Raw genomic sequence first — 15,893 nt, forward strand, 5'->3', positions numbered from 1 at the left:
GATGAGATTCGATGAAAAGAACTTTCCAGCGGGTATGGGATAAACAAGTCCACAACAACAACATTATTATTCAAGGTAAATTACACAAAATTATCTAAATTATGAGTCGAATCATAATTTTATATTTTATGTTTTAAACATTGTAATGTCATACATCAACTTATAAATTCGTTTCAATGTCATACATCTGTTAAATTTTCTGTCAATTTGACTGTTATCTGGAATTAAAAAAAAAATTAATTATTAATTTTTTATATAATAATTAAAATTAATTCAAAAATAACTTTCTCCTCGAATGCGGGTCCTATTTCCCCATTGCCCTCCCCTTTTCTCCCTTTTCCGTCCAAACCATCTTTCTTGTCCATCTCTCCCACTCCACCCCCTCCACTCCCACTGCAATTAACCCAACCATTAGAACCTCGCCCACATATCCCCCGCCGCTCCGACCGCCTTCTTCCCCGTCCATCTTTCCCATCTATCTTCCAAGTTCCCTGCAATTTCTAGGGTTTCTAATACCTTCATATGGTTTCCATGCCACATCGTCCTACTGGTGCTACACATGTAGCCAATCTACTCAAGTTCAAGTTTGGACCTAAGATTCATTTGATCCCCCACCTTGCCAGCGAATCACCACCCACCGTTCACCCGCAGTTCATGCCCATTAACCCAATTATGTGGGCGTCTTCTTTGGTGTTCAAGGCGAGAGTTGCCTTCAATGGAGGAAAAGTCGGCACACAAGATTGGATTGGCAGAGCTTTTTTAGGTCACGAGAAATGGGCGTGGGGAAGTCACAAGTCCAAGTTCGGTAGACGGGGGAAGAGTAGGGGATTGCGCAGTAGGACATGGATGCGAGTGGGTTAAAAAACAAAGTTGAACTTGAGGGGTTTTTTTTTGCAGCGGAGCCAGGAAAGCTCACTGCCGGTGTCGAGGTTTATGATGACTTGCTGCGGCGGAGAGCTGACATAAAAGGAGATAGCAGTGGGAGCTGCGAGGGAGATGTGGACGAGGTTCTAATGGTTGGGTTGAGTGCGGTGGGATTGGAGTGGATGGAGTGGAAGAGATGGATGGGGAAGATGGTTTGTACGAAAAAGGGAGAAAGGTGAGGACGAAGGAGAGAATTTTTCAGGCTGACCGGTACATGGGGTGGTACACCACGTGTCACTATACAAATTATGAGATATGTGTGCTAAAAAGTTAATAACTTAAAAAATAAAATTTCCCACCACTCCTATTAAAACACGTGGTGTACCACTTGTGTTCTCGTCACAACTAAAAATTTCTCGAAAGGGGAAATATAGGACCGACGTTTGGGGAGAGAGTTATTTTTTCAATTAATTTTAATTATTAAATAAAAAAATTAATTATATTAATAAAAAAATTAATTTCAGTTGGCGAATGAGTGGGCTCTACTCTTGCCACGTCATCATTTAACAGTCAAATTAACAGAAAATTTAATGAAGGTATGACATTTTAATGTTTAAAACATTAGGTATGAAATTGTGATTTGACTCATAGTTAAGGTAGTTTTATGTAATTTATCTTATTACTTAATAAGACAAAATAATGTCACTTAGTACTACAATTTAGTGGTATTCAATGGCGGAGCCAGCATGGGGTCGTTGGTTGTTATTGACCCCAACAACTTCAGAAACTCCATGTATATTTGTTTGTATAAAAGGCCTACTAAATTACAATATCCTCCTCCTACTTTTTCTATTTTCTTCTATAATATTTGTCTTCCTTTTCTCTCTTCTTGTATGAAATACTTTAGTTGAAAAGCCTTTAGGGTGTGTTTGTTTCCCTTCACTAGCCCTCATTGGACTAGACTAGACTAATAGTTAGTCTAGTCCCATGTTTGTTACTTCACGGGACTAGCTTTAGTGGGAGTAAGCCAGACTAAGGACCGTGCTAGACTGTCTTAACAAGAGACGTTGCGAACCATAGGACTAGCTAATCCCTTCGATCACTCTCTGCTCGCGTATTCTACTCTCCTCTCTGCTCATGTTCTCTCCCTCTATCCTCGTCCCCAACCCTGGATCATGAACAAAGACCTCGATTCGAACTTCAATCAGAGAACTCACGAGCTTCATCGTCCGATTCACCTCCGCTCAAACCAAGCTCATCGGTTGAGCCCTCTGATTGGGCTCGTTCCTCCTAGACCTCAATTTTTTATGACAATGACTTCGGGCTCCATCCTTCTTGACATCTTCCACTGCTACCTCTGCTCCACTTTTCCCCTCACATCTCCTTCTTCCCTGCTTCCCACAACCAGAAAACCCATAAAAATTGAACCCAGAAAACCCAAAAAAATTGAACCTAGAAAACTCAAAAAAGGGAAAGGGGTAAGAGACAAAGGCACAGATAAAATGGCAAAGAAAAAAGAGAGGGGATGGATGCAGTGGGCAGACAAACAAATGAGAGAGGAAGATGAAATGACAAAGAAAGAGGAGAGGGGAGGGATGCAATGGGCGGACAAAAAAAATGAGAGAGGAAGATGATTCTAGAAAGGAAGATGAAATGGCAGAGAAAGAGGAGAGGGGAGGGATGCAGTGGGCAGACAAAAAAAATGAGAGAAGAAGATGATTCTAGAAAGGAAAATGATAATTTAATAAAAAAATATTAGTATATATAGATTAAATTAATGATAAATATTGTAAATATAAATCTAATAATATAATATATAAGTCCTGCTTTTTAGTCCGACACAACATCAAACCCTTCACTAAATCAGTATAGCTTAGTCTATTCTAAACCAGTCTAGCTTAGTCCCTGAAGCTAGTTCAGTCTGAGATAGTTTGGTGCTACAAACGCACCCTTACAGTCTTTAACATTACTTCACATTATCCTGCATTCACCCTCGACAAGCCTATATAAATAATAGTAGTTATCGACATATGTTGGCATAAACATTCTGCATATGTTGACAAAAATTAGCAGGTGCCTACTTGTCACAGCCCGTCCCGGAATTTCATATTTGAGGATGTGAAGTTACGAATTTGTCCTTGGTCGTCAAGTGGTGACTTATATGTGACTTATTTAAGTTGGATTAATTTTGTAATATTGTTAAAGTTTGACCAAAAGTGAACTAAGGGCTTAAAGAATTTTTGGCTTGTGGTTTGAATTGGTTGGACCACACACACACACGGGACACACGTACACACTCACCCCGTACTCTCTCTTTCTCTCTTTCTCTCTCTCTTTCGAACTTGTACGGACAAGGAACCAAACCCTTCAAAACTTCGCAGATCGATGTCAAAAAGGACAATCCAAGCTCACAGTGAACTCTAAGAGGTTCCCACGAAGCTCGGGGATGTTCATTTGGAAGTTTTGGACGTCGGGAAGCCCTAGTTCGAAGTTGGCCGGTTTTGGTGAAATTATCCCGACGAGTTTTCGAAGGATTTGGAAGTTTTAAGAGGTGAGACCTATCCCGAGGACAAGCGCATTCAAGGACGTCACGGGGGTTACGACTCTTCGACATACCAGTGAGTGGGCAGTTATTTTATGTATATACCTATATACTACTGATTTTCCCAGAAATTGAATTTAAACGATAGTATGTTTTAAAATGCCATGCATATATATTATATGAAATATATGAACTAGTATTTGATGCGTATATGTTAAATGATGTTGTGGACGCACAGGTGAGTATCAAGTGAGTTTTATGTTGTTCATGTGATTTATTGTTTGATGTGATTTATGTTGAGAGCTCATAACTTGCACCCCCGATGTTAGTGCTTATATTATTCACCCCGCACCACACGCTCACCTTGGATCCAAGTAGGAGCATGTCGTACAGATCACTAGAGGTGGTTCCGACATGTCGTACAGACCATTAGAAGTGGTTCCGACTTGTAAGTGACTTTAGATTATTATACAGCTGTTGATGAAAGAAGCACTAGAGCGTATTATTACACCATTCTTGTCATAGAGACTACTTTAGGTAGTTTCGATTTGTGTGCAGAGTAGTGCCGTACAAGTCACATTTTGTGACTCCGATTGGATTGGATATTGAGCTATAAAATTAGCCGTACATGACAGCTACAGAGTCTCCAGTTGATTCCTTATTTCACTTGTTATATTGATGCATCCTTATTATGTTTTGAAGCATAGCATGTCACAGCCCGTTCCGAAATTTATTTATCGGGGATGTGAAATGACGGAATTGCCCTTAACGGTTGCTAAGGTACGTGTAACATGTTATTTGATTAGTTCATACTGTCCTAAATTCTTGGAAATAAATTAAGGGGATTAAAAATTGGTTTACAATTTGTGTGGTTAGGGAATTAAAGTATGGTTTGTTTTGGGTGGACCACACACACACACGGGACAAGCACCTCCCCGTGCTCTCTCTCTCTCTTCCCTCTCAATTTCTCTCTCTTCCTATCGAAACAGTACGGACAAGGCACCAAACCCTCAAATCTTCACGGATCGACGTCAAAAAGGTGAGTTTCTTCATCCTTGCAACCTCCTGAGTTGAATGGTACCATTTTTAGAAAACCCTTGAAATCACGTGAAATTTGAACCCTAGTTTGATGTCACTATTCATGCACACGTGAAATGTTGATTTTCAGGGAATTCTAAGCTTACAGGGAGCTTAGTGAGGTCCCAAGGAAGTTCGGAGTACTTAGTTTGAAGGTTTTGAACGTCGGGATCGTAGGGTACGAAGTTGGTCGGTTTTCTTGGATTTTCTTCGGTGAGATTTCGTATGTTTTTGAACCTTAAAGTAGTATAGCGTGATTCTACATGCTTAGGGCTTCATTTTGATATAAAATGCGTAAAAAATGGTTGAGAATTGACGGAGAACAAGGAGATTGAAAAATCTCCAGTTTTCCGGCGCCAGCGAAACCAGTCCGGTGACTGGAGGAAGAAGATGACGCGCGTGGGGGCGCGTGGGTCCGTGCCCCTCTCTGCGCATGCAGCATTGAAATTTGTTTCTAAAAATACCTCGACGTCCGTGACGTCGAGTAGGTCACTATGGTATATTCATATACCCAAATTGAGCATCCTATGAGAAGTTATTACGTATTGTTGGTTGTATGCTTTAAATAACGTTTTTATAGTTGTTTCGTATATAGGTGAGACCTATCCCGATGATGAGCGCGTTCAAAGGCATCACGGGGGTTACGACCCTTCGACTTACCAGTGAGTGGGCAGTATTTTCTGTATTTATTTATATACTATTGATTTTTTTCCAGAAATTGAATTTAAATGAAAGTATGTTTTAAAATGCCATGCATGCATATTATATGAAATATATGAATTAGTATTTGATGCATATATGTGAAATGGTGTTGTGGACGCATAGGTGAGTATCAGGTGAGTTTTATGTCGTTCATATGGTGTATTGATGATGTGAATTGTGTTGAAAGCTCATAACATGCACCCCTGGTGTTAGTGCTTATATTATTCACCCCGCACCATACGCTCACCTTGGATCCAAGTAGGTGCATGTCATACAGACCATTAGAGGGTTCCGACATGTCGTACAGACAATTAAAGGTGGTTCCGACTTATAAGTGATCGTAGATTATTATACAGCTGTTGATGAGAGAAGCACTAAAGCATATTCTTACACCATTCTTATCGTACATACTACTTTAGGTAGTTCCGATTTATGTGTAGAGTAGCACCGTACAGGTCACTGTGGTGACTCCAGTTGGTTGGATATTGAGCTATAAAATTAGCCGTACAGGACCAACTGCAGGGTCTCCGGTTGATTCATTATTTCACATGTTATATTGATGCATCCTTATCTTGTTATTGGCGCTTATACCATGGCATACTTCCTGGTTTTTGATAAAGATTTATGATTTGAGATATATGAAGATTTTATGCATATTATGTTATTTTCTGGGAAAGTATACAGGTTTTACAGCGAGGGGTTAGAAATGTTATTAATTGAAATGTTTTCGAAAAGCTTTGTTTTACTGACCCACTCAATTTTGTTTTGCGCCCATCCAGGTTCTAGTTAGCAGCGTTCGTGGCCCAAGAGGATTCCCACGGCGTTCTGATAGACTCCTTAAATGTAGGCCTCACATGCGGGTGTTGTAATTTTAGTTATAGTCGTACTTGACTACACCTAGTACTTATGCTCTGAATATATGTGTTTCACACTTAAATTCACTCTAGTATGCTAGTTGGTTATTATTGCTAGTAGTTGGTTTTTATTCCTTCGTAATTCTTTTATCTTTTACTTCCGCATCGCACTTTTGGTTATGTCACTCTCATGTGACGGCCAGCACACCTTGATTCTAGGATCGGGGTGTGTCATAGCACAACATATTTTCCTGGAAAGTGTTAGACTTGTGATTTAAGTTATTTGTTGTTATACATGGTTATATATATACTATTTTTCTGGGAAAGTATACAAGTTTTACAACGAGGGGTTAAATGTATTATTAAACGAGATATTTTCGAAAAGCTTTGTTTTATTGACCCACTCAATCTTGTTTTGCGCCCATCCAGGTTCTAGTTAGCAGTGTTGGTGACTCAAGAGGATTCCCACGGTGTTCTGACAGACTACTTAAATGTAGGACTCACCCTCGGGTGTTGTAATTCAGTAATGGTCCTACTTGACTGCACTTAATAATTATGCTCTAATTATGTGTGTTTCACTTTTAAACTCACTCTAGCATGTTAGTTGGATATTATTGTTAGTAGTTAGTTTTTATTCCTTTGTATTTCTTTTACCTTTTTGCTTCCGCGTCGCACTTTTTGTTACGTCACACCCACGTGACGGCCAGCATGCCCTGATTTTAGGATCGGGGTGTGTCACTGCTAGGTGCTCGACGAAATGGCTTAATGAAGTTTTTTTTGTTAATATTATGACCCCATTATTTGAAAATCATGATTACGCCATTGGTGGTATTCATATTCACTTATAAGTGGAATGTTATAGGTTCGATTCTCATTAAAAACGAATTTGAATCATATTATTGCTAGCTTGTTATGAGATTAAGCTCTTATTCTTCCCCTTAGTGTTGATCATTTGTTAAAAAATTCAAATAATAATAACAATAATAAATAAGAATATGAAGTTTAGTTTGATGAAGTCCTCTCTCTTCTAGATGGCAGTGTTAATCTGATACCAAACCTTGCAGAAGAATGCCATTCGATGCATGTTCCACTCCCACATTAAACTCAATATATATATATATATATATATATATATATATTACAAACCATGACCCATCGTTTGTAGGTTTATGTTTTTGTAAAAAACGATAGTCAAACACGTGACTCAAGTACATACATGGTGCTCGGGCTGTGGAGCAAAGGCTCAAAAATTGAGTTTTTGTGATATTATTAGTCATCAATCATGTCAAGGACGTCACACTTGTCACATTTGATATTATGTACCCTAAAAATAAAAATTAATTAATTAATTAATTAAACTTCACAATAAACAAACTGTAAAAATTTGGGTTTCTTTGACACTCTCCACTCCATAATAATATGCATGTTCAGGTCGTCATTATTCATAAATCTCATTTTTCTTAATTTTTTTATTTTTATTTTTATCTCGTTGTATTCTTTTTCGGAATCTCCTTTTTATAGTTTTTGACAACCTTGCAAATTACCGATAGGACTAGACGTACATGCTCTATTTCCTACTCCTTAGGCCATCTCCAAACGAGGGCTGACCAAATGGTTCGTTTTATGGCCTTCTAAGATATTAATATTTTAATGAACAGTGCCATATTTGCTTCCGTCTCCAACCGAGGGTCAAAGGGCCATAGGGCTTGTTTTAGTCCTATCACAAAAAACGGCCTCCAATCGAGAGCTAAACATAATTTATTATTTAAAAACTACAACTTAAATTCAAATCCAACGGCTAAGTGACATCAATTAGCTATTGGTAGTTGACCTTATGCTGACGTCAGCTAGCAGTTGGATTTGATTTTTTTTTTTTTGCTATAAATATGGTAGATATTGGGCTATAATTCACACAACTTTGAATTCAATCTATTTCAATTCAATCTCTTCCAATTCAATTTTTTCTATTTAAGTTTGCAATGAATTCCAACTTTGGATCCTCTTCGGATTCCAATTGGGGGTCCTCATCCAATTCCAAATTGGAAGCAAAATGGGCAGAAATGAGACGAGAAGTTCGGATTCCAATTGGGGGTCTTCATCCAATTCCAAATTGGAAGCAAAATAGGCGGAAATGAAACGAGAAGATGAAGAGTCTGATGAAGAAGTTCAAGTAAGGCGCTGCGGTTATGGTGTGTCAGCCAACTGAGCAACAACCTCAATGGGGTGGCTCTATTGCTGGTCGCTCTTACAAACCATGAACAGAGTGATAGTGCATGCCAATATGATAGTGCATGCCAATATGATGAACAACTACTTCAACCCCAACTCGGTGTACATAGAAGAGGATTTCAAACGTCGCTTTCGGATGAGGCGTTATGTCTTCGAGCGTTTACTTCACGATGTCTATCAGATCAATCCATACTTTCGACATAAGCAGGACAGAGCAGGCCGTCCTGGTTTCTCACCTCATCAGAAGGTTATTGTTGCACTCCAAATGATGGCCTATGACTCCCCAGCTAATTTGATGGATGAAACCTATTATATGTCTGAGTCTATATGCCTTCATACTCTTGAACAATTATGTGACACAATTGTTCAGGTTTACAAAGACGAGTACATCCACGAGCTAAATTAAGAAGATCTGAATCGGCTTCTTCGCAAAGTTGAAGATCGTGGGTTTCTGGGCATGATAGGGTCAATAGACTGCATGCATTGGGATTGGAAGAACTGTCCCACCGGATGGCAATGAGGCTTTAGCGAAAGGTCGAGAAAGTCAACTGTGTGTGTTAGAGGCAGTTGCCTCAAATGACACATGGATCTGGCATACTTTATTTTGAGTTCCTGGATCTCAAAATGACATTACAGTTCTTGGGCATTCACCCATCTTCAATAACTTGACAGAAGGTAAAACACCTCAACTTGACTACAACATCAACAACCGTCAATACAATATGGGGTATTACTTGGTAGATGACATCTACCCAAAGCGGGTGACACTTGTCCAAGCAATTCTAAACGCTAGGAATGACGCAGAAAAGTTGTTTACCTTACACCAAGAGGCATATCGGAAAGATGTTAAGAGAGTTTTTGGTATTCTACAAGCACGGTGGAAGATTATCAGCGAACTGGTAAGAGGGTGGAGTCGAGAAAATTTGGACTCCATCATGATGTCTTGCATCATATTACACAATATAATAGTGGAGGATGAGCGAGATGAGTATATTGATGAAGAGTCCGATGACGACCAAGAAGATCCAAATAGATCAAGAAGGGCTCGTGCAAAAATATATGATGGGCCTAATTTTCCTTTCAATCCAAGAACTGGTAGTATCTCTATAAATGAGTACATGAGGCGCTATAGAATGATACGTTCTCGTCCCACAAACAAGTACTTACAACAAGATCTTGTTGCACATCTTTGGGCCAAAAGAAGCATAGAGTAGGCGTTTAAGTTTTATGTTGTTAAATGTTTTTAAAATGTTGTTTAAGTTTCATGTTGTTAAATGTTTTTTTTATGTTGTATACTTTGTATGTTGGTTAATGTTATTTAATGTTATTTCATATTGTTTAATGTTGTTTCATGTTACTTAATTTAATTTAATGTTGTATAATGGCTTAGGAAGTTATAGGAAAAATATATAATTTAAAAAAAATATGAAACAAATTTTGTGAAATAGAAGTTATAGGAAAAAAATAGAATTTAAAATAAAATGAAACAAATTTTGTGAAATAGAAGTTATAGGAAAAAAATGAAATTTTAAAAAAATATGAAACAAATTTTGTAAAATAAAAGTTATAGGAAAAAAAAATAGAATTTAAAAAAAAATATGAAAACTAGAAGTTATAGGAAATTTTTTGTAAATAAAAAATAATAATAAACTGTAAAAAAAAAATATATTCAAATGCAACGGCTAGCTGACGTCAGCTAACCGTTGCATTTGAATTTTAGCTTAAGTATTCCTGTTGGTTATAACTGACAGGATTAATGTTTTTTCTGGCCAACTCCGGGCTGGCTGGCTGGCTGGCAGCCCTCCAGCCCTTTGGCCCTTTCAGATTCTGTGGGGCCCTCTGGCCTAGCCCTCGATTGGAGACAGTTTTCAGGTTATTTTCGACCCTCTGGTCCTTTGGACCATTCGGTTGGAGATTACCTTACTCCTTAGTACTCCAATCCACAAGTTAATAGTGATAATATACTTTAAATTAATTTTAAAAAGTGAGATTCAACTCGAGTTCTTAAAGATAAAAACATCTACTTCAACCAATGTGGCAATGCCAACATTTATTGTACCTTATATTTTTCAAGCGATCCAAGTTTCAGATGTAATCATTTCTCATAACTTAGATAATGGGACTGCATAATTAGCAAACAGTTCGTATGGAAAATTATGACAGGTAAAACGGATTAAAATTAGCAAACAACTCCTTCCCAATTTCGTAGGGATGTTTGTAATGTTGAGGACAAAAAGAGAGAGTTTCCAATCCCATGGACTCCAAGCACACTCTAGAATTTGGGTCAACATCTGGGTAAACACTTCTTTGGACCTCCCCACTAGACATATTGAACCATTTTTCCACACGAGTGGGTCACGGGATTGATGACTTAACACTTAAGTTCTCTTAATCTTCCACTCAAGATAATGGAGATTCGTTGTGACGAAATCATTACTTATCCAATCATTATATATGATAATTTTTATGGACATTGTTATAGAGATTAAATTTTTGAACTAAATTATATAAACTAGACCATGTTATTGTTAATTACTAAATTGTCACTTAAATATTAATTAATGTACTTATTTTCTATTAATGACACATAATTTAATTCACAAATTTAATTTAAAATTTTGTTCTCAGTAACTTTACCCCTCTAACTATTATTATTTAAGCCAATCAATATTCTAGAAGGTGGAACTCACGTGTCCCATGACAAAAATACTTGTAAAAATATCATCATAAAGGATAGAGGATAGTGTGACAACTATTTAAGTCGCGCGTGGAGTCGGGTAGTAGTTCATGGTTTAGCAATTATCCACGGTTTTTTGCTGGCTACATGTGAAAAAGTCTTAAGGGTCAACAAAGGCGGCATCACGCTGCCGTGCTTCACCAATATTCTCCATTTGTTTGATAAGATAGCGGCGATTAGAGGTGGCAATTGCACCAAATTTGATTACACACCATAGGGCGACGCTGGTACCAGGTGTAGAGGCGTCTTTCTCGATCCTATTTATCTTTGTCTCTATTTCTCTAGTGTTGATGAGTCATTTCTCTGTTGTTTGGTCTTGTGCCTTTCTTTTCTATGAAGTTTTCCTTTTATCAAAAAAAAAAAAGAAATGAGAAATTTTATTTAAATCTAAGTAACATCTTTTTACATTTAACTTAAAATTTTAAATGTTAATTATCTATTTTACCCTATTGCATAATTACTATTCAGTACAAAATGAAATTAATAATAAAACTTAAATTTATCAATAAACCCAAAGACTATAATTAAACCTTACAACCACTCTTTGTTTATCCTACTTTCATTCTAGCTAAAACCCTAATAACTTTCATAGGTAAAAATAAGTTTCTTTATTGATGTATAGTGATTTTGAAGTTTTAAATTCTCCAATTAAGGTATAACTCAATTTATGAATGCACTAGTTTGCACTGATGTCCTCAACTGTGTGCTTCTTTCCATCCATCTCGCTAATACAACATTTGCATCCTTGACAGGCCCAACTATGCATTCGCTAACAAGTTTAGCAAGCCTTGAACTAGAACACCAACATTGATGATAGGACAGTCTAAAGCAATACACTCTTTTCGATTTACTGATGAAACTTCGAATACTTGAAATAAGTGTTAGGCTTCATGACCTCAGCGAGGGGTGAGGAATTACTTCCCACATTTTCTTTGTACTTGCTCCATCATTGCATGAAGCTGCTCTAGTCCAGGAAAATATCAGGTGTTACTGCAAAAATTTGGAGTGCTTTCAGCACGTAACGCTCAAATTCAATCAGCTTTTGCTTGGCATCTAGATTACTCGCTTGTTCGTTGCACAAGATAAGCGCTTCCTCAACGTGCACCAAAAAACAAGAATCATCATTGAGACTGAAGCCACATTCTTTGCTTTTGAGTTCGACTTGGTTTTGCTACCTTCTTTCTTCTCTCTCTGCCTTCTTCTTTTCCTCGTCTTCATTGAACCATTGCTCCAACAGAATGAAATATCGAGGCCTTTCCTTTATGTAATCTTTTCCACCCCCTTGTAGTAGTCTGCAATGTGAAGCAGTTCAATCATCCTTCTGTAATTCGTTCCAGCAAAAAATAGAGTTAAAAATCAAATGGGTGTAAAAATAAATCCACATATTGAATTGGGTTTATGAAGGTATATTAGATAGTAAAATAGGGTTTAAAGAGATATTGATAGTTTAGTTAAAAATCAAATGGGTGCAAAGAGTAAGTTGGGTGTAGAAATATGTTACATAAGTTTAAATAAAATTCCCTTTACACAAATTAACCAACCAACTAAAATAAATAATAGGTAGGATTTTAACGATCTGAATTCATAATGGTTGGATTCGTTAATAATCCGTTACTTAACGGTTGGTTTCAAGACCACTTGCGAAACTATTTATATTAGTTAACATAAATGTAAGTGTTATTTTTAAGTTCGTCAAAATGAATAGCAGTAGCAGAAGCTTGTCTTCTGGTGGTGTAGTCAATGGCGGATTCAGAATTTTAATAGTGGGTGGTCCCAATTTAAAAGTTTCATAAAATTAAACGAAAGCAACATTGAATAATTAAACAATGAATTACAATTTTTCATTCATAATTTTGTACAAACAAGATTAGTATAAAAACTAAATATTTCTACGACGCGATCTGAAAACATTTCATGATAGTTTCATTGTCAACACACACAAAAAAGAAGTCTTTCTCAATTGAACAACTAAGCCATCATTTACCCATTGTTCTGCTATTTTTTTGTAAAATGAATATTCATGGCGAAAAATCTACACCCACCAATTAATCAAAATAAAAAACTATATTAATTGATAAAGCTAAAAACATATAAAAGAACTAACAAACATATCATCAAATAATATTAAAAAATCATAACAAATTAACAAAAACAAAAATCTAGTATGGAAATAACATTTTATAGTATTTTGATAAAAAATAAACATTTTATAGTATTAATTTAAACTAAAATATAACACTTAAATTTAGAAATGAGAGGATTAAGTGGTGGAGGAGAAAACATATTAGAATTGATAAAGTGGATAGTTAAATAGGGAATTATAATTAAAATAGGTAAAGTGGACTGTATAGTAAAGCAACCCACATGATTTTTTGTTTTTTAATACAAATGGTGAGGCTAAAAAGCCTCCCACGTGGCTTAGCAGAGTGTTTTCAAACCAATAGCAAAAACATACCGTTTTACTAAATGGTTGGTCATCTTCTTCTCCTCCTGGTTTGCAGAAGGTCGTAACATAGCAACTGTCGTCGCTGTTTTCTCCTCCACCATATACCCTTATTTGGATGGTCCGCAGAGGTCTCACAGCCACTAGTCCGGGCTTCTGGGTGGTTCCGAGACCACTCAGGTCCCTTAATAGATCCGCCCCTAGGTGTAGTTGAATTGGATCTGGTTTTCTTGATTAAAAAAAAATGGATGTAGTTTGGATTGGAGAATAACTTAAAATCCATCACTTTCGATCAAGTGGTTAATGTCGATGGGAGGGATGGGCGGGAGCAAAATATGTTATATTTCTTTAGTCAATTAGCCAATTTTTAAGCCACAATTCAGTACTACAAAAGGTGGCTACATATTGACAGTGATAAATATTATAATTAAATAAAACATCGATTGTAACAGATGAATTGGTTGATCTGTTAACAGAACGGGTGATTTCATGCTCAATTATTTCCACCCATCAGCATAACGGGTTGGATTTAGATAACTTGGTCAATCCATTATTTGCAAATCAGATGATTTCAGGTTCAATTATTTCCGAAAACAGAAACAACTATTTTCACTCCATTATTTGCTATTTTTAACTGTAATAAAAAAATAAGGGAGTAAAAAAATGGCAAGAACAATTGTTATGTCGGTTGAGTTCTTGGTCTGTTTAAATGATTTTCACTGCAAAATATTGAAAGTAATAGATAGTAAATGATACTTTCACTTCATAATGTACTTCTTGTGCTTATACGGGACATTACATGTGTTGAGAGTTGAGAGTTGAATCCCATGTCTCATAAAAGGAGGGACATTATATGTGCTTATACGTAATTAAGTTGCTCTTTATATTTCCAATTGGTTTTATAGTAAAATTTCAACTATTTTCAATGCATATGAGATGTCATTCACATGTTTGGCAACACACGTTACACGCTTGTTAGCATAAAGAGTTTCTAAAAATTGGAATGTTTTGATCCTTACTCCCAGATTTAGATTAACATTCTTTTAGAGGTGCTAGAAATTTAACGATTGTGAACATTTTTATTCACTTGATCTACAAATCTCTTACAAGAAAACTACCAAATCTAAGAAGCCATATCATGCATATATTAGCTCCTTTTCAAAATGTAGGACCAGCATGCTACCTTGTAGGCTTAACTACTGTTCTTTTTCTTCTTTTGTTCTATCTTCCAAGTCTAGATCCATTTCTGAGTCTTCCATTTAGCTCTTGTTTCCACTTCTAGTGAAATTGACATGACTCCCTTGCATACCACGTCTCCTGCTTAATTTGCTACTCTCTTCTCAGTTGCTTCCAATAAATCTTCAACAACTAAATGTGGGTCACATCTCATATCATATGGCTCCCGATCAAGATCTTCCTTTCCAACAACTTTTTTTTTTTAAGGAAATTTTAACGGTACGAGGAAAATTTTATTGATAACGAAAAAAAAAAAGTTACATCTAGTTAGGAGGGATATAAATCTTACCCATAAAATAGAGACAGCAAAAAATAAAAAATAAAAAACATGAAAAAGAAGGAGGAATTTTAAACCTTACCCCTCTAGAAACGAAAACAAGAATGATACAAATAAAAGAGGAGGGGGATGAGACATGAACCCACCCCTCTAAAACCAAACTTCAAGGTCTAAACCTACAAAACAAGTCGAGCAATACAACAAAGTTAGGAAAAAAATACAAGAAAGTGAGGCAAACCTAAATGTCGAGATGCGTATTGATTTGAGAAGTGATATTAATGCAAGCCAACGTAGTCTAAAAACAAAGTAGCATGAGCCATCGACGAAGGAGAATCATGTCATGTTAAAGTTGAAGAAGACAAACCCATGTTAATAAAATTGTATGCAACAAAATTTTAAGAAAACCACCGCAATACAATATGTAATTTTTTTTTGGCCACGCCGCAATAAATAATGTTGTTGAGAGACTACCACCAACAAACAATGCCAATAAAATACATATTTATATGAAATACAGATGAGCCTCGGGAAGCAGACTGCTACCAAATTATTTTCACATATTAATACCAAACCGAGCTTGGTTAGAAAGGAGTATACTTGTTAAAACAAAGCTCCTTCACACACTTTTATATAAAAATAATTGTATTTTCGACAGAATTCTCGTTAGCTGGGTTTTTAGAATGACTAAAACTATACCGGACAAAAACGAAGAGTTTATGTTAGGGGAAGTGATTCATCAAGTTCAAAGATTTGGACAATTAAAATTTGATTTAACGGCTACAGTTATTATAATTTTTAAAGTGGGTTTCTATTTATGCCGTTAGATCAAATTTCAATAGTCCGGATCCTCAAACTTGGTGGATTAGATGGAAAGAATCTGGAGATGATCTATTTTCTTATGTTAAGACAGTTAGATAAACATTTCGTTTCAC

At 36.4% G+C, this 15,893-nt stretch overlaps 1 protein-coding gene and 1 long non-coding RNA gene across 4 annotated transcripts; both read left to right on the forward strand.

Moving 5' to 3' along the window:
• Positions 1–6,629, forward strand: LOC139197936 (uncharacterized). 3 transcript variants are annotated; one of them, XR_011583340.1, is made up of 6 exons: positions 1–75; positions 4,109–4,186; positions 4,283–4,445; positions 4,575–4,696; positions 5,079–5,145; positions 5,965–6,629. It is a non-coding gene; the product is annotated as an uncharacterized lncRNA (long non-coding RNA). The 3 variants fall into 3 exon arrangements; XR_011583341.1 differs by lacking the exon at positions 1–75 and having other exon boundaries at positions 135–4,186; positions 5,965–6,028; positions 6,469–6,629; XR_011583339.1 differs by lacking the exon at positions 1–75 and having other exon boundaries at positions 135–4,186.
• A 1,628-nt stretch (positions 6,630–8,257) lies between these two features.
• On the forward strand, positions 8,258–8,674 carry LOC139198146 (uncharacterized). Its single transcript, XM_070826409.1, has one exon. It carries the CDS (start codon positions 8,258–8,260, stop codon positions 8,672–8,674), a length of 417 nt encoding a protein of 138 aa, XP_070682510.1.
• Positions 8,675–15,893: the final 7,219 nt, after the last annotated feature.

This window comes from Malus domestica, chromosome 08 (assembly GCF_042453785.1).
Source record: "Malus domestica chromosome 08, GDT2T_hap1".
NCBI classification, from domain to species: Eukaryota; Viridiplantae; Streptophyta; class Magnoliopsida; order Rosales; family Rosaceae; genus Malus; species Malus domestica.

What these genes read in the sequence shown, in the direction of transcription:
- LOC139198146 (XM_070826409.1), top strand. Translation starts at nt 8,258, where the DNA reads ATGGGGTGGCTCTATTGCTGGTCGCTCTTACAAACCATGAACAGAGTG.